At 45.1% G+C, this 27,891-nt stretch overlaps 1 protein-coding gene across 1 annotated transcript in view; it reads left to right on the plus strand.

Annotated features, from left to right (window-relative positions):
* The first annotated feature begins 9,975 nt into the window (after positions 1 to 9,975).
* Positions 9,976 to 27,891, plus strand: part of ADAMTS19 (ADAM metallopeptidase with thrombospondin type 1 motif 19) — a 2,156,963-nt gene continuing 2,139,047 nt past the window's right edge. Inside the window, exons 1-2 of the mRNA XM_069625625.1 lie at positions 9,976 to 10,531; positions 25,149 to 25,753. Of these exons, the coding sequence (XP_069481726.1) occupies positions 10,201 to 10,531; positions 25,149 to 25,753 (936 nt within the window). The 5' untranslated portion in view covers positions 9,976 to 10,200. The remainder of the gene's footprint in view (positions 10,532 to 25,148; positions 25,754 to 27,891) is intronic.

Genomic DNA, 27,891 nt, shown 5'->3' on the forward strand with positions numbered 1-27,891 from the left:
TTTTACCGCAATCGCGGAACACGCATCCACGAATTTTGCCGCGATTTGCAAATTTCTTCACATGTAAAAACTGCTGCTGCTTGCCTTCCATTTGCCAGAAATTCGTTTAACCTGCTAACTATCCCTGCCCCATTGCTAGTGTGAGCCTGGACTAATATTAACTAGATACCACTCACCCTGAACCTCTGAAAGGGAATTAAAAAGCATTTCCAGCATATTTCTCATCCATTGCTAGCACATATCAAAGCATTTGGGCCTGTGTTTTCAAAACTCCTATCTGTGTTTTAAACTTCTGTTGTCTAAGCTTGGGGGGGATTGAACTGATTACATTGATTGCATTTCTGAGAACTGTGTGCTTTCCTCCCATTCCCTTGCATTGCATAAAGAGGGGGGGAGTGAATAGCCAGAGAAAAGTGATTACATTGTTTTGTTGAAATCATATCAAGTTGTTTTCTATACTGCATTTCATTCATTCAACCTTGCATTTCCTTGAACCCTATAAAGCATTTTCTACCACATTATACTTCTGTACCTATTTACCAGTGTGCTACCTTATCCATTTCATCTCAACTCCTTAGTAATTATAAAGAAGTGTGCTAGTGCCAGATTCTCCGTTGTTGATCTTTATCATATCAGATTAAGTGTGCTATTCAATTATTAACTTATTATAAAGTGTGATATATATATTTTAAATTATCAAATAAACCTTTTAACTTGCAAAACAGAACTACTTCTTGGCTCAGTGGGGTCAGGGGGATTCCAAGAGAGGGGTGTTATATAGGGGTAGTCATCCAGAACGCATGAACTGGACATAAAAATATATCAATAAGGGTTTTCATTCAGTATTATAGACTAGGCGTTGACTTAGCTGTAGTGTTGAATTGAATCCTCTTACAGAATGTTTGTATTTGAATGTATTTTGTGTGTATGTTGAGATGCGGGGGTGGGGGGGTGTGTCGGATGTGTATGAATGTTTGTATTTGAATGTATTTTGTGTGTGAATGTATTTTGTCTGTATGTTGAGATGCGGGGGTGGGCGGGTGTGTCGGATGTGTATGAATGTTTGTATTTGAATGTATTTTGTGTATATGTTGAGATATGGGGGTTGGGGGGTGTGTCGGATGTGTATGAATGTTTGTATATGAATGTATTTTGTGTGTATGTTGAGATGCAGGTGTGGGGGTGTGTGTCGGATGTGTATGAATGTTTGTATTTGAATGTATTTTGTGTGTATGTTGAGATGCGGGGGTGGGGGGTGTGTCGGAGGTGTATGAATGTTTGTATTTGAATGTATTTTGTGTGTATGTTGAGATGCGGGGGTGGGGGGGTGTGTCGGGTGTGTATGAATGTTTGTATTTGAATGTATTTTGTGTGTATGTTGAGATGCGGGGGTGGGGGGGTGTCGGATGTGTATGAATGTTTGGATTTGAATGTTTTTTGTGTGTAAGTTGAGATGCGGGGGTGGGGGGGTTGTCGGATGTGTATGAATGTTTTGATTTGAATGTTTTTTGTGTGCTGAGTTGGGGGGGGTGGGGGTTCGGGTCTGTATGGGTGCTTGTTTGAGAGTGTGCTGATTTGGGGGGGTGGGGGGTTCGGGTCTTTATGGGTGCATGTTTGTGTGTGTGCTGAGTTGGGGGGTGGGGGTTTGGGTCTGTATGGGTGCATGTTTGTGTGTGTGCTGAGTTGGGGGGCGGGGGGGTTCGGGTCTGTATGGGTGCATGTTTGTGTGTGTGCTGAGTTGGGGGTGGGGGTTCGGGTCTGTATGGGTGCATGTTTGTGTGTGTGCTGAGTTGGGGGATGGGGGGTTCAGGTCTGTAGGGGTGCATGCTTGAGAGTGTGTGCTGAGTTGGGGGGTGGGGAGTTTGGAGTTGGGGGGTGGGGGTTCGGGTCTTTATGGGTGTATGTTTGTGTGTGTTCTGAGTTGGGGGGTGGGGGGTTTGGGTCTGTATGTGTGCATGCTTGAGAGTGTGTGCTGAGTTGGGGGTGGGGGGTTTGGAGTTGGGGGGTGGGGGGTTCGGGTCTTTATGGGTGCATGTTTGAGAGTGTGCTGATTTGGGGGTGTGGGGGGTTCAGGTCTTTATGGGTGCATGTTTGTGTGTGTGCTGAGTTGGGGGGTGGGGGTTCGGGTCTGTATGGGTGCATGTTTGTGTGTGTGCTGAGTTGGGGGGTGGGGGGTTCGGGTCTGTATGGGTGCATGCTTGAGAGTGTGTGCTGAGTTGGGGGTGGGGGGTTTGGAGTTGGGGGTGTGGGGGGTTCGGGTCTGTATGGGTGCTTGTTTGAGAGTGTGCTGATTTGGGGGGATGGGGGGTTCGGGTCTGTATGGGTGCATGTTTGTGTGTGTGCTGAGTTGGGGGGTGGGGGGTTCGGGTCTGTATGGGTGCATGCTTGAGAGTGTGTGTGCTGAGTTGGGGGGTGGGGGGTTTGGAGTTGGGGGGGTGGGGGGTTCGGGTCTTTATGGGTGCATGTTTGTGTGTGTGCTGAGTTGGGGGGTGGGGGTTCGGGTCTGTATTGGTGCTGGTTTGTGTGTGCTGATTTGGGGGGTGGGGGTTTGGTTGGGGGTGAGGGGGCCATGGGGTGGGGGGTTTGGTTGGGGGTGAGGGGGCCATGGGGCATAGTGTTTAGTTGGGGGTGAGGGGGCCATGGGGCATAGTGTTTGGTTGGGGGTGAGGGACATGGGGCATAGTGTTTGGTTGGTGTGAGGGGGACATGGGGCATAGTGTTTGGTTGGGGGTGAGGGGGCCATGGGGCATAGTGTTTGGTTGGGGGAGAGTGACATGGGGCATAGTGTTTGGTTGGGGGTGAGTGACATGGGGCATAGTGTTTGGTTGGGGGTGAGGGGGACATGGGGCATAGTGTTTGGTTGGGGGTGAGGGACATGGGGCATAGTGTTTGGTTGGTGTGAGGGGGACATGGGGCATAGTGTTTGGTTGGGGGTGAGGGGGCCATGGGGCATAGTGTTTGGTTGGGGGTGAGGGGGACATGGGGCATAGTGTTTGGTTGGGGGTGAGTGACATGGGGCATAGTGTTTGGTTGGGGGTGAGGGGGACATGGGGCATAGTGTTTGGTTGGGGGTGAGTGACATGGGGCATAGTGTTTGGTTGGGGTGAGGGGGCCATGGGGCATAGTGTTGCACTCCAAGAGTGAACCCAATTATAAAGCTAAAACAGGCACAGTTAGGAGATGTTCATCTTTGGCTTTTTGAGGAAACCTGACTCAACGAAGGCCATACTCCTCTTGGGCAACCCAAATAGCAAACTGTAGCAGTCCAAAATAACGGCATGTCCAATCTAGGGTCAATAAAATATATACAAGTTAATTAAACAGGCGAGATACAATAACTAAATAGAAATAAATTATAACAATGGAAAATGTGTAGTACAAAATGTAAGTTTGAAATGCAAATAAAAATCGTTACCCCTCAAAAACATTCTTTTTCCATGTGTTTAGTACAACTTGGGGTTTTAAAAAGCCTCCTGCCACGCCCCGCCTACCGCCCCGCCCACATTTACTTTTCGGCCCACTATAGCCCTCATGTAAGGTACTTTCGGCCCTCTGTCAAAATCAGTTGTGCACCCCTGGCCTATAATATCATTAGATTTAAAACTGTTCCAATCCTTGGGACAAATCCCGATTGAAAAAAGAAAATAATAAAATGGTGGGCTTTTCTACAAATCACTGCAGCACGCAAACTCATCCGTAACGGATCAAGCTTGCAAGAAGGCAACCGGTCCTGAATTGATGTTAAAAGGGGTAATGGAGCTTGAAGAGGGTGCAGCAAGCAAACTCATCCATATAGGATCTTGCTTGCAATAAGGATGCTGGTCTATAATTAACATTACAGCTTGGTGCAAGGAACTGCTTCACAAAAAGGTGGTACTTTGGTTGATTAACAGGGCAGTGGTACAAGTTCTCAACAAAGGGGTTGCATCTTGCCCTCTGGTGTTGGAAAGGTCAAGGGCATAGCAATAACTGCTTTAATGAATTGCATGGTGCTGTGAGACAGGCATATCGCCGGCAAGGTGAATACAATAACAGACGCCATGTCTCATTCACAATGGGGAATGTTCAGGCCAGAGGCAGACCTGCTGAGGATATCCGCACCAGGGGAAGCATGGTCAGCATTGGAAGACCAAATGAGGGGACCATAAGCCACAGGAAAGAAGGCGGACACAGCGCAAAGCAGAACGTTTCACAGAGTAATACTCCAATAAAAAAAGGGACTGTGTTCTGGCTGCATCTTGCCCTCTGGGTGGAAACATCATGGGCAATAGAAATAACTGCTTTAAAAAATGGCATGGGTCTGATAGCCAGGCATATCGCCAGCAAGGTCAAATAAAATTGCTGACGCTCTTCCACGTTCACAGCAAGGCCGTTTCAGGCAATTGAGGACAGACACAGACCTGCTGACAATAGCCATATCATGGGAAGTGTGAGCAGCATTGAAAGACAAAATGAGGAGGCACAAGGCCTCATTAAAAATGGCGGACACAGCGCGAAGCAGAACACTTGGCTGAAAAAATACTTCAACAAAGAAGAGGCTGTGTCGCAGAAAAGACCTCTAAGGGTAAGAATGGACCTTGCAGAGAACGCTTTGGCCCAGAGAAGGGTAAGCAGTGCGATAAGTACCTCCAGAAGGTATAAACTGTAATTGGGGAAAGAAAACAAGTTGGAAATTATTAAGAGTTATGCTGACGACACAGCATGAAGCAAAGCGCTTCACAGGAAAAGTGCTCCCACGAAGGAGGGGCTGTGCTGCACGAAAAGCCCTGGAGGTTCACAGAAAAGGGGCTAAGCAGCACTGTGAGTATCCCCCCAAACAAAAAATGTAATGGGGTAACAGAACGAATTGGGAATGACCTGGAATGCATCAAAGAGATGGGCCACTGCCCCAGATGCATCACACAGGAGTTCCAAAACATACAGCCAATCCAAAGGGAACAACTTCCGAGACATAAAGACAGGAAAGCCCTCAGCAGGTACGAGTCCCAGGGGGATTGAAGAAAGTTGTTGGAAAAAGTAACGAGATTGACATAACGACCAATGATATGGGCAGATTCTGAGAATGGTCATTTACACACGGGAACAGGAAAAATTGTGCAGCAGCTCATCTACTGGCAGTGGCATATGCAGTCAAAATAGCTGGAGGGACAGATCCAACAAATAGCCCCTTAATAAGATGCACTTAAGGGAGGGGCCAGGGTCGAAGGGAACAAACCAGACACAAGTAGACCACTGAACTTTGGGAAATTAGTATGCCTGTTACCATCACTCAAAACAACATTGCCCGACACCTTTGAAACAGCATTGTTCAGGGCAATATTTGCCCTAGCATACGTCAAGGCTCTCCGAATAAGGGGAACTAGTGGCACAGAACACAGTGGCAGGAGATGGGTTGGCCTGGGGCGATGTTAGCACAAGGGCCAGAGGGCATGACAATATATTGAAGAAAGTCCAAGAGCGGCCAAATAATTGGGCCATTCGTTTGTGACCGGCAGGGCGATGGATAGAAGACTCAAAGCAAGGGTTACACTTCTGAAATGATAATTACCTCCTGGTGGGGAACGCCAAGATTGCACTGGGAGGGCATACTCAAGAGGCTGTCTGACCTAACTGGGATCAGAGAACCCCCCCCCCTGAATATTTTGGGATACACCTAGGGGGCAAGGATTTGACACACATGGGGAGGGGACAATAGCAGAGGCATATATGCAAATATTTGCTTAGCATAGTACACTGCTGGAGGGGTAACGAAATGTTCATATCAGAAATAGTCCCCAGGAGGAAGTGGCATGGAGCAGAATGCAGAAAGGCAGTTGACATTTCTAGGAGGAAGCTCAACAAAGCCCTTGAAAAATTCTCCAGAAACACAGGGCTACATTTCATCAGGGACGGCCTTTCCCAGAACAACCCTGACCCGTTCCATCATGAAAGGGTACACCTATCAGAGAAAGGGATAGAGTTGTTCACGGATAACATTTTTAGGGCCCGTGAGAATAGGGGGTGCAGATAAGGGTACTTTTGGGGGAACCTGAGTGGCCGAGGCTACCGCTCAGGTGTGGCAGGACATGTCTAAGGCGTGAGTGCAAATTGGGTTGATAAAAAGCACGAGCCAAAAATAGAAGAGGAAATGGGAGAGGCAAGAGTCCAGCTTAAATACACGCAAAGAAAGGACATGCCAGCAGAGCTTGAAGACCAGTGCAAAGACCACTACCAAAGAGCAAGGACGAGCTCTGAAGAACAGCATGGCTGGTGTAGGGCATCACTCCCCTTGGACATGTGTCCAAGAGCACACCTTTTTCAGTCTGTGGTTATTATTGCTGGAAATAATAAAAGCCCACAGCCAATTTTAAATTCCACACAAAATGGTACCGAGTTTTTTTGTAAAAGGTTAGGAGTAAGCAAGAGAGCAAGGGTGCCTGAACTACTTAGCCTAAGATCGGTTGGTTGGCCAAGGGAAAAAAGTGCAATTTTTGCAACCTTCTGTCGCCAACTCTTTATTTTGCTTGCTCATTCATTCACAGATCCAAATACTGACAGAGCTCCTGATGGGACCAGTTTAAATATGGTGACTAACCTTACTGTTTGGGTCTCTTCATTAGAGGCATCCTTCTACCAGCACTGGCGTTTGGACCAGTAGCACATTGCAGGTTAGCTCTTGCAGGCCATTACAGATAAGGACAGAAGTGAAACTACAAATTCGGGCATCCAGGGTGGTGTCAACTAAACAGGAAGGACTGGAGAGATGTCACTCCTCATGCCATGTGGTAAGGTGGCACACAGTTACCTCTATGAAGGGCCAGTATCTCTCAGCCAACTTGAAACTAATCAAGACGAAAATATATGCCTTCGAATTTAAATGCTTCCTGAGATTGTGGAAAGAATGTTCAATGAAACCCAGGTCCCTGGTCATACAAAACGAGTTGGTCCCATCGCATATACCTCTGACGTTACGCTCCGAGGACGTGGGCCGACGTAGCGTTGTTTATTATAAACACAGCCGCTCATCTGTTCGCTTGAGTTTTGGTTATTTGTACTCGCGTGCATCTAGAAATATCTAATCTTGGATTTTACTGCAGGGTGGGTTTCCACTGGATATACACAATACAGGAGAGTTGCGGGGCCTCGTGTTGTGTCATGATAAACAATGCCAGGACCATATGGCAGATGTCTGTAGTCACCACACAAGGTCATGTGTTTAGTCGCGAGCGGTCGGGGGAAAATAGCCCCTCGTAGTCTAAACTGGCTGTCCCACACAGGCACACACCACCCGCTGTGTGTCTGTCATGTTCTGCGCAAAGAGCAGGCCGGCTGTTAATCTTTTGGAGGCAGGGGCGGGCAGTCTCCTGCTGATGCTGCTAACATGTATATGGCAAGACGGTGGGGCAAGCCCACTTAGGAGGCGCAGTCCATCGCATGAATGCAGTGTTAAGGGGACGAGGAGACAAGTCTAGGTGACTCCAGATGCATCTTGAAACTGATGCTCAAATGACTTCACGTTGGTGTTTTTTAGGTTTTTTTTAACCAGTAGACACCCGTCTCCAGTGCCCAAAATCCAAACTGTCACAACCAGATCCAGTGCAAACCATGTGTACGCCATCTTGGAGGTCCACCACTTCAGTTATACTTTAGGGTGCACTTAGAGTGCCACATGTACCAAGCTTCCCTCTGAAGAAATGTTTCAAGAAGGGAATCGATATTGCCCTATAAGCATGAGTTCCAAAATAGCCTTGTAACGGTGGCAAGAAGGCTTACTGTGCGTTTTCTTTATGTTGCTTTTTCAAAAAATGCTCTTCTCTCCTTACTCTTGAACTTTCTATAACGGCCCACATTCAAAAGATTTTTGGCGGGCATTTCTGAAGGACAGTGGGTGTGTTTGGGGGAGGTGTGTGTGCATGTTTTGCTCTCACGTGCTTCAAGCTCTCCGTAATCCAAACAGATGCAAAGGACCGTACAGGTTAATTTGATTACAGCCCCTTTGTTACGTCAGAGAGGGATGTGGAGACGTCACCGCCCATCAACTCAATATCTGTCTGCCGTATATCAATGAATTCTCTGGAGTCTGCTGACATATTTGCGGGAAATGACCCACACAAGTTCAAGAGTTGACAAGTAGTGAGGGACGATCCCTCAAAGCAGGACAGCCATGGCCACTGGTAATACACTAAAGTAAATCATGTTGCATTGACTGCAAAGCAGAATGGGCCTGACATACAAAGGGCCGGATTCATGGGAATATCTGCACTGGGGTTTTGCGCACTAAACAATGCGCAAAATCCTGTTTGTCGATTCAGGGAATCGACTGTGCCGTACTTTTTCGCAGTTTGCAGGGATTTCGTGCGGGCTCGGCACATCACAATGAGAGGCCGGGTGTCTTACAGGAGACACCACGCAGAGCGTGGCCGTGCCTTGCGGAGAGGGCAATGTAGAGGGTGGAACTCAGAAAATGAGGAAAAACAAAGGAAAATGTGGACGAACAAGGGAAAATGTGTGCGTTACGAGGGACGGCCCGCAGCCAGTCCATTGCACTCCCACTATTGCGTGGATTGATACGTATTCATTGATCCGAGCGTGCAATCTCTCAAAGGAGAAATTGCCATGCATAGGGCCCTTAAGCCCCCGGGTGGGCAGCAGCACTCAATAAAGTAAAGTAAAACATAGCCCTCATACGATCTGCCACCAAAAGGCAGGCGTACATACACTTGCGCATAGGATTCACAGCGCAGATTTAAGATTGGGTCTTGTTTTTAGGGGAGCGTGTATGCAGCCGGTCTTCCAATCTGACTTAGGGGAGTGTGTACGCAGTGTAGCGGGGTGCAGGAACGGTTTACAGGGGTTTGCACACATATTTTCTGTGTTGCATAAATCATACGCATGTTGTCGGGTTACCGGTAACACTTACTGGGGACCCAGAGCAGGCTCCCCGAGATGCAGACTTATTTGCAGCTGAGGGAGCATGCAAAGGTAGCTGTTCTGACTAGTTTTGCTTTGTGAGGGGGTGTGTCGTGGCGTTCCGGCCACGATTTTGCATATACAGTTACTTTGCACACTCAATTCCATGAATATGCGAAGCGCGCAGGCTCACGCAGTGACGTTCTCGGCGTGCAGGCTTTGCAGGATCTCTGCACACTTCTCCATATATTAAGCCCAACATTTTTTACAATGGCATTATAAAACATGTTTGTAAAATTATCGTTTTTCTTAGAAAATCACTGTAGCTTGTCGCAGTCAAGCAGATACCTTGAAGATATGTTCTCAAGAAAGGGCTTTCAGCGAGTGTGTCTCAGAAAATTGAAGAAAGTTAACAGCTTGCTGTCCACTGTGATCGACTCAAAGAAAGTGACAAATGGGAGCATAATCGATGCGTTATGTCCCAGGCTGCTGGAGAAGGCTCTGGAATACAGCCCAGTACACGCACCATGTTCTGTCACAGCAAAGCGTCCCTGACCCCTGCCCTCTGCGAATGCCCCTTGAAATCAGAGGGAAGTTTTCCGCACACATTTTGAAAGCAAGCAATGCTTTCATGGCTCGATAAGCAAGCGTGGCCGGAGATCAGCAACTGATAGCTTGCATCATTAATGTACAATATGCATGACAGCACAGTACCGTTGAGTTGCAACATTTCAGAATGAATTGGAGCTTTGGAAGAAGCGTGACGGCAGGAAAACGCATGTCGGCTACCGGTTTTAAAACAATATTTGCGTTTTTTGTTCAATTACCAATTTCAGGAATTTCCACCCGGTCTGGTTTATGTCACTCTCTCTGGCCCCATGCGGGATACCTGTTGCTACCCCTATGCTTTTCGGACCAAGCGTCCCCGCCTCTCTGCGAGTTGTGACCTCCTCACACCGCCCCTGCCTCCTGGGAGGGCAACGGGACTGCCTTCTGATCCCCGCCGCCCCCGCCCCCACCCTGACGGTCGCTCGCCATCTCCTCCCCCTGCTGCTCCCGCTCTCAGAGCCGGCTGAGCCCTGAGACATCGTGCTGCTGGCTCCGAGGGGCCGCCGCTGGCTGCATCTGGAGAAAGGGAGGCGTGCGCGCTGCGGCTCAAACTTTGCCCTTCCAACTCCACTCCTAGCTCTGCTTTTTCCTCCCATTTCATCTCCAGAGCTCCGCTTCTCCCGCCTCGGCCCCAGCCTGGGCTGATATAACATCTGTGGGACCTCCTCGCCTGTATTAATTTGGAGGTATACTTATCATCTGATGAGAAGGACCCCTATTTCAGCCCGGCTTCACTCAGAACACCACCCTAGCCCACCCTTCGTTAGGGACCTCCTCCTGGGACCCCCGGCCCCCGTATATCACAGAGCGGGACGTCTCCCTGTCAAGTGCATCGGTCCTGCTGGGCGGCCAAGAGGAAAAGCAGGCTCAGAAGACACCCATCACTCTCCCGTGCAGCGTTCACAGGTCAGCAGCGGCTGCCCTGCGCCTTTGGGACACCTAGGCGGTGGGGACCAGGACGGGGAGATGCAGCTGCGTCACGTTAGCCGCCTGTCATATCTGCTGGGCTTGCTGTCAAACTGCGTCACATCAGGTAAGGAATCAAGCGCCTTTACTCTCCGGCCCGTCCTTTCCACCTCACTAAAAAGAGATTGTTTCATGTTTAAAAAAGTGCTCTCTCCGCTGAATAGGCACCATATGTTAGAGTAGGCCGGTGTAATATTTCAGAGACCCATGTGTGGGTAAAAAAAAAAGAAAAAAAAATGCACGGGACATACCTGCATACCTCATATTGCCGAAAGTCTGTAACTGCTGAGCGGACTGTGTCTGGACAGAGCCTGCGCTCAGGCGTAGACTAGTTAAATAAAATGCCAAAGTGCAGCGGGCGAGCTCTGGACGGGGGTACTTTCTTCTTCAGGTGCGCCTGCCGCATGCCCACATTTAGATATTATTTGAAGCTTCATCCTTTCTGCCCCTCTCGGAAAACCAATGATTGATAAACGCGGCTGCCGTGTGCCAATATGGTACGCGGCGTGTATGGCTTTGGGTGTGGGTGATGCTTGTGACATGCTGTGCCCAGCATTTAGTTTTAATCGCAGTTTGAATTTCTTGGCGGGAAATGTAGCACCCAGGAGCCCGGCCGAAACACCCAAACGTAGGGATGTCTTTGTCGCACGTTGACACCCCACCTTTTGAACTCAGCCCCGTATTGTCCGTGGCCGTTCATTCATTCATCAATAATTTAATAAATTCATTTATCCATGCATTCCACTCTTATTGTGCCAGTCTGCTAACGCCGGGGTGTGTGAGTGAACTGGGTCCACCTGACATATGATGAATTCATGGCCGTCTGAAGACATGCAGGAGCTAACTAACATTCTAGGGGAAAATGTAAACACAGGCACGACAAAAGCAGCGCACCCTCCCTCCCGCGTGAACGTTCAGTCACGTGGGGGCATTCGGAGTGTGAATGAGTGACACGCTGCTGCAACCCCTTGACTGACTTATCGACAGAGTGACTGAGCGTATTGATTTCTTCATGTGTTTAGCATCTCTGTTAACTAAAGTACACCAACACATTTGTTTTCAAAACGACAGTTCCAGGAAGATTAGAAGCGAGTTTGTGGCAGGTTCTTCAGGATACATGCTTTGTGCCTCGACTTTGTGTGACTTCTCAGAAGGGCTTCAGAGCCCCATCAACGTAAACTGCCAATAAATCGCTTCCTGCTTTTCAGGCGCAGCTTGCTTGGATGTTTGTAGTGTTGGCTTTGGGTGGAGGAGTTCATGGACATATGTTTGCTGGTGAGATATTTTCAGATAATCTTAGATGTGTGGATTTGACTGTTCTGAGGAGTTTGAGGTGGAAAGAGATGGCCGAAGCAGATTTTGGGAAGATGGGAGGTCAAGGGGTTGTTGGTGCTTTTAGCCTGTTTGTGTTAGATTAGACCACTTGAAAGTGGGGCATTCTGTCTTTTGGCAGGTGGACACATGAACGGACTGGTTTATTCAAGGTGGGAGATGGTGGTAGTTATTCATAGTTGCCCATGGTCCTATTGAGAGCGGTAAAGTGAAAGATTCACCATTGTCCACTGAGGTGAGGCAGGGTCTGTATATCGGTGAGGATAGGCAGAGTTTTGTTCTCAATTTTTGGGTGGCCCAGTAGATTAGGTCTTGGACACACATGGGGCCTCATTACGACCCTGGTGGTAGCCGTGCCCTTATTAAGGGCAACGCTGCCGCCGGTAATGATTTTTTAACGGGTCCAAGAAAAGGGCAATAACCAGGTCATGCCGACCTTGGCGGACCCGGTAATTGCCCTTTTCTTGGACCCTGTAAAAATTAATCTCCCTTAGGGCTCAATGGGAATGGGGAGCATGCTAACAACGGGCCCGTTAATAACGCTGATGATCTTGCACACATGGTTGGTTATTGATTTCATGACAGCGAGGTGTCTCCTGCGATTTTAGGAGTGCTCTAAAGACTGGGAACGATAGAGCTATCTGGATAGGCAATGGCAGGGCAAGGGCATTCAAGATGTTTGCAGCCTGTACAGCTGAGTGCCCCCCTCCCTCTCAAGGGAGAGTGAAGCTTAGGGGTACGCACAGGCATTGCAGGTGCCGTGAGAGGTTTTATAGTCAGACTCTATTTTACAGTTTGTTGGGAGCTACATGGAAAAGGCATTTGCAGACAAGGCGCCCTGTCGTAAACCTGAAACCATCTATCACTGGTTACCAACGAGGAGGGTGTCTGGCCTCCAATACTTGCTAGTCATTTTTAATTAGCATGACTGTTGGGTCTTTTGTAGTTTATAGTTTGACCAAGAGGTGGTCTGGTGAACCCACACAGGGGACATTTGTGTAGTTTAGCAGCACGTTCACAGCTGCCACGATCACCTGTGCGTTGTGCGTGGATAATAGAAGGGGAGCTATTTGTCTGAGTTTATTCGAGCTGAAAGAAACAGCCATTGACAGATAACTCAGGGACAGAACTGCATCCCTGGAAAGAAGTGGGCAGCACATGGACTACAGTGAGCTGCAGTAGCTAGTTGGCTTGGAGGGAGTCGACACAAAGGTGAGATTGATCATTGACAACTGCAAACCACGAAGGTCCTTAAAGAAAGATCTTCTGGTCTACAGTGTCAGTGTCTGAGTGGAGATCTAACAGAATGGGAAAGTACAGCTCAACATCAGCAGCTGCATCAATGGCAGCAGCCCGGGTTTGGGACCTAGTTGGGAACCAAATGGCATAGAGTTGAGGAGTTGATGAGTGCCAAGAAAACTATGGAATATTAGAAGAAGATTTTTCAAGGAACGCTTGGAACAGTGAAAACAAATTTTTCAAGGAAAGCTTAGAATAGTGAAACAATATTTTTCGCAAGCATTCCGACGCTGGTGTAGATATTGACAATGGTCTTAAAGCATTTATGAAGGGATTACGTTGTTCTTTAGTAGGTGAGTTAACATGGCTTGTTTGCATAAGAATGGAAGCACTCATTATGGCAGGACGTACAACCTTACACCATGAACACTAGTTTTATCACAACTATGACGTGTCCATCTCACAAATGATAGTACTAAGATATATAGTGGCTTGTCAATGTTAAATGGCCAGATGAAACGTGACGTCCCAGGAGCATGCACGTGGGGTAGGGGGTTACAACGGGCATGTCTGGATTATTGCTTTGCCTCAGAAGATGTCCTAATGGCAATTAGCAAATTTGAGGTTGTAGAGATGCCGACCCTAACCTGCTAGCTGTTAGTTGGGAAATGGCCCTCAGAGAACGCAGTGAAATATGGTCAAACAACGTGGAAACTTTATGGAGCAGAAATAGAGTGAAGATTACATCTAGTGAGGTCAAGGTGGTTGCGGGGCCACTTCAACCAGTTTGTGTTGAATAATCCTACCAGAGTGGATTATGAATGGATTTTCTGGGATATTAGGGTAAACAGGGGCGAAGCTTCCTTCAAACCATGACATTAATATAATGGAGAAGTTGCAGAGCCTAAGAAACTGTTGCAATCAGACATTAAGAATCTGAAGAAGTAAAATACTGTCCGGGGCATTGTATTAAATAAGAAGAGGAAGCAACAGTATCATAACTGGCTCCTGTCTTCTAGAGCTGGTAGACTGCAAAATGATGCCAAGCATATGCTAAGGGTCTTATGTAAAAGAAATACCCGAAATCTCTGGGCACTAGTCAATGATGCTAAAATAATAAACAAACAAACAAACAAACAAACAAAACCTTTCATCTGGTGACTTTTATCAGCCAACTCTCGGAAGACTGATGGGTGGAGAATTTGAACAATCTCTTTGATGCAGGGACCAATATCAGAAAATGGTGTAGTGCAATTAAAGGGGTCGAGTAGTCCCTGGTTTTTGATCTAGAGGTCATCCAAACCATATTAGGGAAATTAAGCAACTTCCGGGCAGCAGGGCTGGATGGTCTCTCAAATGCCATGATAAAATAAAACAGATTCCTGGGCCAAATTCACCTTCAAGCTTTTCACTCAAATAGTGGCAACTAAGCATATCCTGGCATCATAGAGAGAGGCAGTGATAATACCAATTTTCAAAAAGGGGAATGAGGTGACCCAAAAAACTACCGCCCAATAGCTCTATTGGACTCTCTGGCTAAGGTTTATGCATCTGTCCTCTTGCGACAGCTAAGCAATTGGGCGGTTAGATCAGGGTGTTCCACCCTTGCCAAACTAGGTTTGTAAAGGGAGTGGATACATCATTACATTTACTCCTGTTGAATCTGTTGAAGCATCAAGCTATTGGGGCCAAGTCCAACATCTACCAGACATTCATGGACTCAGAGCAAGCCTTTGATGGGTTTGATGGGTTTGTCGGGAGAGGCTGTGAGCAAACCTCTTGAAGTGGGGTTGTCCCCCCCAGGACAGGTGGGTGCAATTAAAGCACTCTATTATAATACTTCGATCCAGGTTAGATTAATAGATAAGGGTACTCTCTCTACGAGAATATGTATTGGACCCCTTTCTTTTCAATCTTTATATTTTGGATTTGGGGGAATCACAACAAACAGTTCGGGCTTTCCCTCCAAGAATCAATGCAATCAATGCAACGAGCCTCCCATGGATCCTCTATGCCAACGACTGGTTGTTCATCGACCAAACCCTGATTGGACTCCAACATCGGCTAGACTCCTTTATGGATTTCCTCATATTAAATAGCTTGAGAGTTAATGTAAAAAAATCAAAGGTCCTTGTCTTGCCATCTGCTCATATGAGACCTAAGGGAGCTTTCTCATGAAGAGTTGGGGAGGAAAAACTAGAAGTGGTAGACTCCATCACATATCAGCTAGCCCACTATAATAAGCTGTGATTAAAAGTTAAGTGGTTAGCAGCTCAGGGAATTGCTCTGCATAGGAGATATGGAATATTTTCCATACTCCGGTAATAACCTTCTATAAACAGAAAGTAGTCCAAATCCTTATGGGGCAGAATCACTCTTGAGCTTTTTCTGGAAAGTATGGGGATTATTGGAGGGCTACTTTTGGAGGAAAGTACTACCATTATCCAACTCACTTTCCATGGTGTGTACCCATATGGAATTAGGACTCCAATCGATGGAGTCTACAGTAGCCTGGAAAGGTATTTACCACCTTAGAAAATGTCTACTGGTGGACAGTACAATCCTCTTTGAAATCTTTAGAAATAAGTACTAGTTACCATGGGATGGGAGGTTTGCGATCTGGAAGGCCCATTGTATGACACACTTGGAGCAGTGCGATATCCCCTTAGATATAATAATTGCAAATCCATTAAATACAAAAAAAGACTGCAAGAGAGGGAATGGATAACAACGCAAGTTGCTTATGCCAAAAATAAATTAGCGATAAAATTCATCCAGCTAGGAAGAGGTTAAAATCTCCTCCAGTCCTACCTCTAAAAATTCCCCTCAGCCCACTATCGAGAAATATTTATGAGATATCACTTTAACATTCTTCTCACTAGAGCAATTCTATTATCTCAGCGTCATCTTTGACTCCACACCTTCCTTCTCTGCCCACACCTCTGAGGTCTGTAAAAAGTCAAACTTCCTACTGCACATCCTCACAGGTACTCTGCCTTTCCTCACCTTCCCCCAGAAGGTCAGTGTCTCCCAAGCTCTGGTTCTCTATAGGTTGGACTATTGTAACAGCCTCTTTCTAAATCTACCTGCCTCTACTCTCCGCCCTCTGCAACTAATCCAGAACAGGACTGCAAGACTTGTCCTTGGCCTCAAGCCCTGGGATCGTATCTTTCCAGCTCTGAATTTTCTCCATTGGCTCCCAGTGGATGCACAGATTCGATTAAAAACCCTCTGCATTGTCCACAAGGCTTTCTGGGGCCTGGGTCCAAAATACCTTCAGCTATCCCTCTGCAAATACCTCCCCTCTCGAGCTCTTCGATCCTCTACCTCCAACTCCCTCAGGGTCAGTCGTTTTTCAAAGAAACCAGATGGGGTTAGATTTCTTTCTTCGGCTGGGCCTCCCTCTGGAACAGCCTCCCTGCCACTCTAAAACTTGATGAGAACCATCTCTGGTTCTGGAAGCACCTCAAGACCTTCCACTTTGCGTCTGCATACGCTCCCCCTCTCCCTTACTGATCTGATCTCTCTTGGCACTGTGCACCTGGCCACACTCTGCCCCCTGGGTCCCAGGTATCTGCTCACCCTTCACCCGACACTACCTCCTGGCACCCCTTGCACCGGGGACAGTATCTGTACGCATTTAGTCCCCCACCCCTCCGATTCTCTTATTTTTCTGCACTTACCAGACTTACCCAGTCTGCTGCTGTAAACACATCACTTGCCACTTGCTGGCTGCACTACCACTGGGAATTGCCTCTATTATCTATTTATTTTTATTTTGTATTTATTATTATTTATCTGTTCTCCTCGGCTCCACACTTTCCACTCTCCCCCTTCCATGCACTTCTTCCCCTTTCCGTTTCCCATGCACTTGTGCATTCTCAATGTCACTGAGCCTAGTAAGGTTGTTGTTTTGTTCTCCCTTGTTCCCCTCCCTTGCCTTGTCGCACTCTGAAACACTTGTGTACGAGTGAAATACAAATAAATTATCATATCATATCATATTAGAATGTAACTACTTTTGTGGATTTTGTGGGGAAAGTGGAGGCCCTGAAATGTTATTTCACTTAGTGAGTCTGTGTAGTGCTTTGAGGGATGTTCGCACCCGTCATTTGGAAACATGGATTAAGACGATAAAATCCAGAGTCGGTGCAGAGTCTCGTGAGTCTCTGGCACCCTGATCTACTGTTCTCAAAGCTCCTGAACTTTTGCAGCATACAGTCCTCTTTCTATGCCCATAGCTACACGGTGGAGATTGGAGCTTAAAAACTCCTTGCAGACCGCGGAGGGGCGCGGAGTCGGTACAGAGTCTCGTGAGTCTCTGGAGGCTCTCAACGCTGGAATAGCACCGTATCTAATCTCATGGAAGGTGACAGGCTATCAACGTGGAAATTACATCAACCACTCATACGTCTGCAACTACGGCGCGGCAGAGAAGGATGATTCTGCAATACAACTGCTTCCTCAAACCATCCAGAAGCAACGAACGGAAGATCTCAAGTAAGAAAATCTGTCACTACATGCATACTAACATTACAGAGTGAAAATAATTTCAATAGGAGTGCAAGTGATAAACATAACTTGTCTGCTAGCGTCTCACATAACCAAAATGGTAATCTAATAGAAGGCGAATTGAGAGACAGTGAAAGCTTACCCCTTGAAAGCCCCATTGTGGCTACGGCTGTAACATCTGTTTAAACCACACTAATTTGTGAGATTGGGGAGGCGAGCCCAACCCTCGCCAATGTGCTTCCAATGCTTGCTGCGAGGTTAGGCAGAGGCTCGCTGAGAGACGTTAGCGCTCCCAGTAAAGGCAAGAGGGGCGGGCCGTTCCTTCTTTGCATGTCCTGGCCTGGGGAGTAATGCAACAAATCAAACTGGCCCTGCTGTCGCAGAACAATGAGTTTGATCGTAGAACACAATGCCTCACCTCTGAAAGCACAGGTGCATGGCTTGAATGTGCTGCATGTCCGTTTTTTAAGCACCGTTAATTGCCCAAGAGATGCAAGCTTCAATGGGAATAAAAATTACTTCCCTGTTGAATTTTGAAACAAAGAGGGGGCGATGCAATTTGTCAGAATGTCCAGCAAATTGTGACCACAAACGTGACTTTAAATAGTGACTGCGAGGCTGAACATTTTCAAAACAAGCTGCCCGCGTATGAGGCCGGGGAGGTCTTCTTCGCTACATATGAAAATAAGGAACAATCTGTTCACCCAAAGAACAAGTGGAGCGAAATAAACTTAAGTCCAATTAAAAGGCGTGATTCCTTGGCAGTAGTGAATAAACTGCTGCAAGACCTGACGGAACTGAATGGAACTTTAAAATCTAAATCATCCAGCCCTGACCTCAGAAATGATAAGGACGACACCATTAAAGAACCCCTGACAAACAGCGAGATATCCCCGTCTCCCATTAATGAGGTTATTCCTCCGCACCAATGGCCAATAGGTGCCAGGAAAAGAAGACGGCTAGCATCCAGTCCTTCTCCTTCGATTTATTGTTCACAGAACAGAAACACCTTTCGTAAAAAGCTGTGAATCCAAATACAAATGCCAAACCTTCTGTGATAAGGACTCCAAATAAAGAGAACTTACAAGCAAAGGGCAGAATACCTGAATGGATCTTCCTCAACAGATGATACCTCACAGGATTCCTCATTTATGGAACGCGATCATCCAAAAATAAGACGTCTGCACCATAAAACTAGCATAAATCAAGGCACGAGACACATCCATGTGCAGAAACTGATTAAGGAGGCCTTAAATGATCTCAAACCGTTTGTAATGTCCTCCCTAACTATAGCCATGGCACCAGTGCTCAAAATGTATGAGCACATCAATGAAAACATAAAAGACCTGTCGACTTTGTCCGCACTCATAAACTCTAAATTGTTAAGTGCCGAACATGAAATCGATCCCTCAAAGTCCAAAATATGGGAAAATATAAAAGGAATTGACTATCCTTTAAAGGAACTAGTGGACCAAAAATGCAATAATAGCAAAGATAAAAAACTACTGGCTGAAGTGGCCAGAGAAGCATTGGGTCTGCTGAAACACAATCAAAAGTCAAGGAGAGAAGACCAAGTGAACACCTTATCATCTCTGATCCACATTGACTGTAACAAAAGGCAGGCGCCTATGAGAGTGCCATCTAATGATTGTTCCTGTAGAAACACTGAGAGCCAAGATACACAGCTCGCGTGCTGCATCCAGCTTCCAAATGCCACATCGATGGTCACAGGACCACTTGCCTCTTCTGCAGAGCAGGATCTGGACAACGCTATTCACTGTCAGTGTGAACGATCTGTAGCCATTGATCTGGAAAAATCGGATGACCCGCACGTAAATCAGAGATTGCAGCGCCAGACAAATTCCATTGACTCCATTGGCACTGGTAAGGCCTCAAGCAATGCTGCTGAGTCAGAAATGATCAAGTCTCTTCCCTCAACTTTGGCTAATGGGGAGGGCATTATTGGCATCTCTGAGGTGAGAGAACCTGCAGACGTTGCTGTTAAAGACAAAACGTACTCGATATTCCAAAAAACTCAGAACATGGAGCCAAATCTACCTCAAGTAAAAAAATAAAAAAAAAAAAATGCAAAAGAATACAAAACAATATTGGCTCAAGGAAATTCTTAGAAACTTAAAATCGGTAAATGTCTTTGTAAACACAGAGCAGCCCAATGCCAACCCCAAGAAGGATGAACAAACAGTGACATGTACTAACAATCCTTTCACTAAAGGCCCAATTGACCTGGATGAAAGCACAGAAATTGTCCCCAGTGAATTAATGAACCTTTTGATATATGAAGATGAGGTTGGTACTTAAGACAGTGAAGAAGACTCTCATAACGAAAATATAGACAAATCTGATGGAGTTCCGTGCAAGGGGAACCAAATACCAGCAATAATTGGGGGTTGAATAGGACTCGGGAGGGTCTGTCAATTGGTTCTACCCCATGGTGACGCTAAACCAACAAAGTTGGGAGAGCAGGCTTCCAACTTTGTGACTATGGACGACAAAAGAAGGCGTATGGTAGCTTTGAGCTGTCCCTCTGAAACCCTAAATGACAGAATTACTACAAGGAGTGACTCTAATGGTGGGTTTGCTGAGTCTGTACTGTCAAAAGGTGAAACAATCCCGCCAAGTTGTCAAACAAATAGGCAATCCAACAAGTGTGAGAATACACATAAAACAAAAATCTTCAGCGAAGATAGAAATCGAGGGAGTTTGGTTCAAAAAAACATCCCACGAACCGAAAGCCATGCAAAAGTGGCAAAATATCATCTGACCCTAGAACGTATCTTGGACACAAAAGATGGCCTGACCTTAAACAGAAATAATGTGTTGCTGTTATTACACCATGTCCTTGGATTAAGATCCATAGAGTTTAACAATATACAAACTGTGGAATTCTTCAATGAACAACACAATGAAAAAGTGTGGCTTGACATCGATTCGAGATTGATCTGCGACCTCCTACTTAATGAGGTACCCTTCATCTTGTCATTGGGGTTTGACATTCAGGAGGAATCAGTGGTTCCACTGGCAAGTAAATTGTCCAAGGAAAGGACAAGTGAGAATGAAGGTGACAGATAGAACAATGTCAAGATCACCTTTAATACCTCAGCAACTTCTGACCAGAAACCCACAGAGGTGGCTCTAAACAAGGCATGCAGAGACCGAAATGAAGTGAGCAAAAACACTGATAATCGAGACAAAGCTACACCAGGAGAAAAAATCAAAATCACGATTCAAGGGAATGCAAACCCCATGAGAAGTGAAAATGCTGCAATGGACCGTGCTCCTGAGAAAGATAGTTCCACAAACTGGAATTGGCTAGCAGGAGTTCTGGGAGGCCAATCCAGCTAATGCCACCATGGGCTGGAAAGCCCAAACTTTAACATCTTATCCTGGAATACAAGAGGATTCAGTCACCTGTTTAAGGAAACCATAAATTGCCTGGAGGACCTCACCATTATACGTTTACAGGAAACGTGGATGGCTGCCTGTCCCATTTCTGATGACTTCCAATTAGCAATAAACCCCGCCATAACAAGAAAAAAGGGACGGCCATCCGCTCGACTCCTGACTCTCGTCAGGAAAACTCAGACCACAATGCGACTTGATCTTATTAATGTATACTGCATCACAAAATGGCAGGCACGACCACATTTATGAAGACTGCGCATGACTTGATTGATGACAGTAACAGTGTACAGGAGACAGCCAATATAATATGTTGTGGTGATCTCAATTTAAGCTGTATAAAAGGGACTAAAGATGACCTGGGAGCTCAAAATGCCTCTCAAAAATTGCCATTAAAATGGTGTTCTGCCTTAGAAGAGAGAAATCTAACGATGGTAAATGGCAATGCTACAGGTGACATTCCGGCTAAAAAAACTTGGAGATGTAAGAACCAGACCTCCGCCATAGACTATTTCTTTATATCGGAAAACTTAAGTCGTCGGGTGGTGTCTCTGCAAATTACCAGCTCACCATGTAGCGACCATCGCCAACTCAAGATGACTTTGCATTCATTGGACACTAAAAATACCCTGAATTGGGATCACAATGTTGTAGTGGAACCAAATAGAATGCACCTAAAAATAAAACCACATGAAGTTAAGGCAATCACAGAATCATACTGCAAGATCCTAAACGGCCCAACATAGAAAAAAGCAGAAAACTCTCATCTGTTGCACCAGTTTGAGATCCTTGATCATGGATCTAAAAGATTCTCGTTTAAACTAAAGCATCAATACGATGAAGAAATTGCCAAAAGAAAACAACGATTACGAAAAGAACTTCGACAACACGCCAACCTAAATAAGGACCTTCAAAATCTGGCAAAAAAAGCAAGTAAACACAAATATAAAAACTGGATAATTTCCCATAGGTCCATCTTACAACAACAAGATGTTGAAGCAATAATGTCTAGCCTTTACAACAAGAATTAATCGAATTTTTGGAAATAAATAAATAACATCGACTGCCAGCAACAAGCAAACCAAGCGAATATGGTCAGTGAAATCCACTGTGTCAAGCACTTTGAAACAGTGTACGAGAAGAAATGTATAACAGCCGATCCAAATCTACCGCAAATAGACAAATGGGAACTGCAATTTGAGATAGAGGACATCTTACAGAGTATCAAACAGAGTTCCTCATCACGGGCCCCTGCACCTGATGGTCTAACAAATTACATCAGATTGGGCCGTATTTCTAATGAAGTTGTTTGCAAACAAAGCAAACCAAGGGACATTTCCGATAAGTTGGAAAAGTGCGATAGTGATTCCGATTTTTAAAAAGAGCAATAGAGCAAGGCCCAAAAACTACAGACCTATCGCACTATTAGATGTCCTTGTTAAAATATTTGCATCCCAACTACAAAAACAACTGTTGAATTGGATCAAACCAACTGACCACTTTGATTGCCGGCAGACTGGTTTTGTAAAAGGCGTGGGGTGTGGATTAAATTTGATGATTCTCAACATGCTTAAATGGAAGCAATTAGAATGGATAAAATTATCTACCTTGCATTTGTGGACTTATCATAAGCATTCAGTAGTATCAGCAGAGAGCTACTATGGAAGAAAATGCTTGCATGGAATTGCCTAAATGGCCTATTAATGGCCATCAAAGCCCTGCACAGAGACACTGAGATAAGGATGACATTGGACCAAAAGGGCACCCCATCCGATCCTTTAAAAAGCTGTCGGGGAGTAAAACAGGGTTGCCCATTGGCTTCGATAATATTCAACCTCTTTATCTCTGACTTGGGCGAAGCGTATGCAGGGGCCAATGTGTTTCCTCCAGTAGTAGAAGTGGGCGGGAGCGTTCGGGAGCGGTGATCCTCTACTTCTTTTAATTAAGTTTTACTGTTCCTATACTTTTATTTTAAAAAGAAACCGTTCCGGAACGGTTTCGCTTTAAAAGAAAAGTGTAGGAAGAAGTTGAAACTTGCACTTTCAGTGCACTGCATTTAACGTTCCCCTAAACAGCAGCCACATGTGTTTAGGGGTTTGTACTGTGCGTGGCAGGGTGCGTGGCAATGGGGTGTGTGGGGAGCGGTGCAGGCCAGTAGGGAACATAGTTCCACTACTTCTTGCCATACACTTCGACCACTGGTTTCCTCCAAAGATCAATGGAAGCAAAGCTAACTGGTTACTGTAGGCGGATGACCTGGTCCTCTTGGAACTGACACCTATAGGTCTCCAGCGCAAGTTAAACATCATAGAACAATACATCCAACAAAATGGCATGTGTGTCAATGCAAGAAAATCAGAAATATTGATTCTACAAAACTTGCAAAAGAATAGAGAAACCATTGGAAAAAAAGTTTGTTTGGAAAATGGGAAATGAAAGCATTGAAGTGGTAAAACAAACTATCTACTTAGGCATGTGCATCAGTTCCAGCCTCAACGACGTCCCTTGGGTACAAAAAACAAAGGACAAATGCAAGCAATTGACAGTTCAAGCGTGCATCTTGAACAGAAATTTCGGCAAATACTCACTGAAGCCAGTCCTGAACTTTTATAAACAGAAGGTTGTCCTGGCGTTGATACATGGAGCAGACTGCGCTCTTGGATGTCCAGCAGAACATTGGGCTTCACTTGAACACTCATTCTGGTCAAAAATCTTGTGGTTCCCGAAGGGTGTACCTACTGCATGCATAAGATAAGAGCTTATTCTCCTATCCATTAACGTAAGGATAATGTGTAACACCCTTAATGAGTATCGCAAAATGACTGCAGAGCAGGTAGATCCGCAATATGTAATTTTCAAAGATCCATCTAGTGGCAACTGTGATAGTGTTGCAACACAGTGGGCCCAACGTTGTGAAAAAACATTGGCCGCCATAGGTGCTAGTAGAAGCCTTCTGCAAAACAATCCAAACAAAGTTAAATCCATGCTATGGACACAAGACTGGATAGACACTGGTGAAGTACGCTCCAAATATAGAGTCATGAAAATGGTTCCTACTGAAGCTAGGAAATATAATAGGATTCAGCCACACTTAGAAAAGTTTCCAGGAAGAGATCGTAGGTCCCTCTTTATGAAGTTTCGATTAAACCAATTTCACACAAGAGAAACTCTAAGCATCCGGACAAAAGATGGATCTGCATTACTAACATGCCATCTTTGCAGGAAAAATAACGATACTCTGAAACATTTAACCTTATCATGTCCAAATTTGAGACAAGAACGTACCAACCATCTGGGGAGGTTCATCCTAGCAAGACCATCAATGACTGTTGACGACTGGTGTAGTGTGTCCTTTTAAGACCTGGACTGAAAACTAACCATTGAATTAACTTTCCTTTTAGAAAAAATGGTGGAAAAACTGACAAAGGCAGAAGCTGATCTCAAAACATAAGAAATAAGACTCACACATGAACCAAATAAGAAAATGTGTGATATAATGACAACTATTTTTTAATGTCTTTTTTATTTCTCTCTTCCTTTATATTTACCTTAGAATGTCTTATTTTATCCTTCTTCACGTCACATTGTTAAATGGAACATGTTGACGTGCGCTTCTCTTCTTTGTTTTTCTTTTATAAAGGTTTGTAACAAACCCATTAAAACATAATAAATACATAAATGAAATCCCTATCGGCCATTGAATGGTGGGAGATGTTTTTAATTGGTGAACATTTAAGTATGGCTTTAGCCACACTGAATTCATTAAATGCATTTTTAAGGAATGATTTTTTAATTTAACCACTTTGAGTAAGGCATTGTTTTTATAGCTAATTTACGAAATTGATGTTTGAAGTGGGAGTGTTCTCAATGCTCCTTGGTTCGTTCTGGAGGATTTTTTTTATGGTTCTAGGAATGAAATGTAAATGTAAAAGGTTTGCTTTTTATGTTCGTTGAAAATAAACCAAATGCGATAAAATATATGTATATAGTGACCCGTGGTCATAGGTTCTTTAGGTGAAAGATAAAAGACGTCTGTGATGTGTCAAATTAGAACAGCAGTGATTGGCGGAAAAACTGTGTTAATGTACCGACTACCCACTAATGGATCAGAACTATTCAGAAGGAATGCTCTGCTGATAATGCCTAGCCACAAGCACCCATTCTTGTATCTGTATCCACAGGTTTGCAGCCCAGCTTGGAGGAGGCTGACGAGTGGGAGATCATCTTTCCGACCCAGTGGGAACCCAATGAACAACGAAGGGAAGATGGATCAAATCCAGAGCTCTTCCCTAGTAGCGAGGAGGACCCCTCACACATGACCGGGTTCGTAAGCTCCCGGGAGGTGCGCTCCGCAATGTCCTCTTCCCAGGTGCACACTCTAGAAGACATACAACAGGAGGAAGAGGAGTATGAATCTCAGGAGTTCGAACATTGGTCATCTCCCCCAGGTCACAGCGGCCGGACCATGCAACCTGCATTCTCTGCACCCAACCCTGTGCCTTCAGGAAAAAATGAGGATAACCGTCAGCCATTGCCATCCTCTGTCTGGCCCCCTGCTTATGGAGAGGAGGTGAGGCTGCGAGTGCCTGCCTTTGGGAAAGAGCTCTTCCTTCTGCTGAAGAGGGACAGCCGCTTCCTGTCACAGGGCTTCCAGGTGGAGGAGAGGCTGCGAGATGAGAGGGGCTCTGCAGAAGCTGACCAGCAAGAAAGGAAATGCTACTACACTGGCACTGTGCTCCACCACCATGCATCCCACGCTTCCCTCAGCACATGTGGTGGAGGACTGGTATGTAACAGAGGCATTGTAGAACACACGTGGCATGCATGAATGGAGCCATGTCCATTGCCATTTCTTAACATATTGAGCAGCCACCTGAAAGCAGCTCACAGCTAGGAAATCTCATAGGTTCTGTTTATCCATCACTGCCTTCCTATCAGGGGATCACGTGCACATTTACCTTGTAACTTACAGTTTCTCCTCTTTCAAATGTTCAAATTGTTCCTCAAAATAGTTTTTGAAAGATAAATTGGATGTGTGCGAGATTTAGTTAGTAGCATTTGCACTTTGTCTGTCTGAACTACGACACGAGGTGCAGGTGAGGCGAGATGGTTCATCCCGGCAGATGAATGCTTCAGGTAAATCCTGTGAAAAATTCCTTCTGATGCCAGTAGAAAAACAATGCAATGTTCTTTGAGAAAGCAGGCGATATAGAGTTTGGGTCGCCCATTGTTTTTCAGAATGATTCATGAGTTTACTCAAACAGGATCCTTAGTGTAACCTGCATCATTTACTGGACAGCAATGCAGCCACCCAGAGGTTATATCGAGGAGGGTGGCCTGACATCTTCCTGAGTGCAGTGGTATGGTTAGAGGACTAAGGGTGAACTGTATATCAGGAAAAGCTGCACAGTGCCCTTGGAGAAGGTCACAGTCATTTGTGCAGAATTTTACCGAAGGCACCTTGAATCTTCTAGTAGCTTTGACTAGAGCTTTTAGTTTCCTGTGTCTACTGAAGCAGTCTTGATAAATTGTCCCAGACGCAACATTTTTTTAGGGATATGGGAAGTGAGGTTGGTGTTACTGTTACCATTATTCAACAATTCAAATATGTACCTTTCACTGACCAAGAGAATTTGAGGTATAAGAGGTGGTCAAATAATTTTGGGATTAGTTAGGGATGGCATGGGAGGTCAGAGAGGTATTCTCTCCTTTTAAGTTTTATTACCTGGCCTAAGATGGATGAGACTTACAAAGGGAAGCAAAAGGTACAGTTGAACGCTGAAATCCAAAATAAATAACTAAACAATTAAATAAATAGAGAATAAAAAATAAATGTGTTCCCTCAAGACAAATGCAAACGGACAAGTGGGTAAATAAGCAAGGGAGTGCCAACCCAAGGGGGCTCACAATGCAGGGTCATTAAATACCCAGCCTAACTACACACACAAACAAGCCGATAGACCTACGAGACACGAGACTTCCTATAAATATGGTGTTATTTAAACATATTATGCCGTTTGTGACATTATCTTCTCTCTTCTAAGAAGGAGGTTGCTCTAAATGTATCTGTAACTCTTGAAACATTGAATAGTTTTGGACTGCTGTAGGTGAAGATTAAATTATTACATGGTCATTATTGAATATGATTAATGAGACAATAACTAACCTATCTCATCTGAACCACTCTTCGTTAGTCTACAGCCAACTCTAGTTTAGTCCTTCTCCCAATGCATGAAGACAAATCTTTCAAATGCAGGGCCATTTAGGCCTGTGATGAACAAGACCATCTCCCAATCCTTGTATTCTGCTCTAGCGAGGAAGACAAATAGAGCACAATCCACTCTGTGCCACTCCGGTCAATTAAAAGATGAATTATGTGGCCATTTCTGGCAATACCTCATTTCCAATACCACAAATATCTGATGGCTTCAGATGCACACTAGCTTCTACTCAAGACCTTCTAAGATAAATGCTCAGTGTTTTATGAGTTAAAGAGGTTGAAGACTTGTCATTGGTATTGTAGCCCTAAAATTATACATTTGCTCCAATTCACTCTTTATAATATCTTTTCCAATTCCCATCATTCATATAGAGTTAAACACATATTATGTTAATAGGTGTAGGGGTAGAGCAATATATCCAAAGTTGAAATTAGAGTAAATTACATATTTTAGTTTTAGATAAGAAATAATAGCTTAGAATCTGGTAAGTCGAGGTCCAGATGAAAACATCTTATTTCCACTTTATGTGCTCTGTGTCTTTCTGTCACTATGATCTCTCTGTTTCTCTTTCTAACTCGTTCTCTGAATGAAAGTTCTGCTGATGAAAAGCATAATGTGACTGCTTCCATCATTCAGTTTACAGACCCCAGTCCCACACTAAATTGTTGATTACATCTATGATTTCTTTAATTAGTTTTAGAGT

Source organism: Ambystoma mexicanum, chromosome 6p, assembly GCF_040938575.1.
Source record: "Ambystoma mexicanum isolate Mex_15411 chromosome 6p, UKY_AmexF1_1, whole genome shotgun sequence".
Lineage (NCBI taxonomy): Eukaryota > Metazoa > Chordata > Amphibia > Caudata > Ambystomatidae > Ambystoma > Ambystoma mexicanum.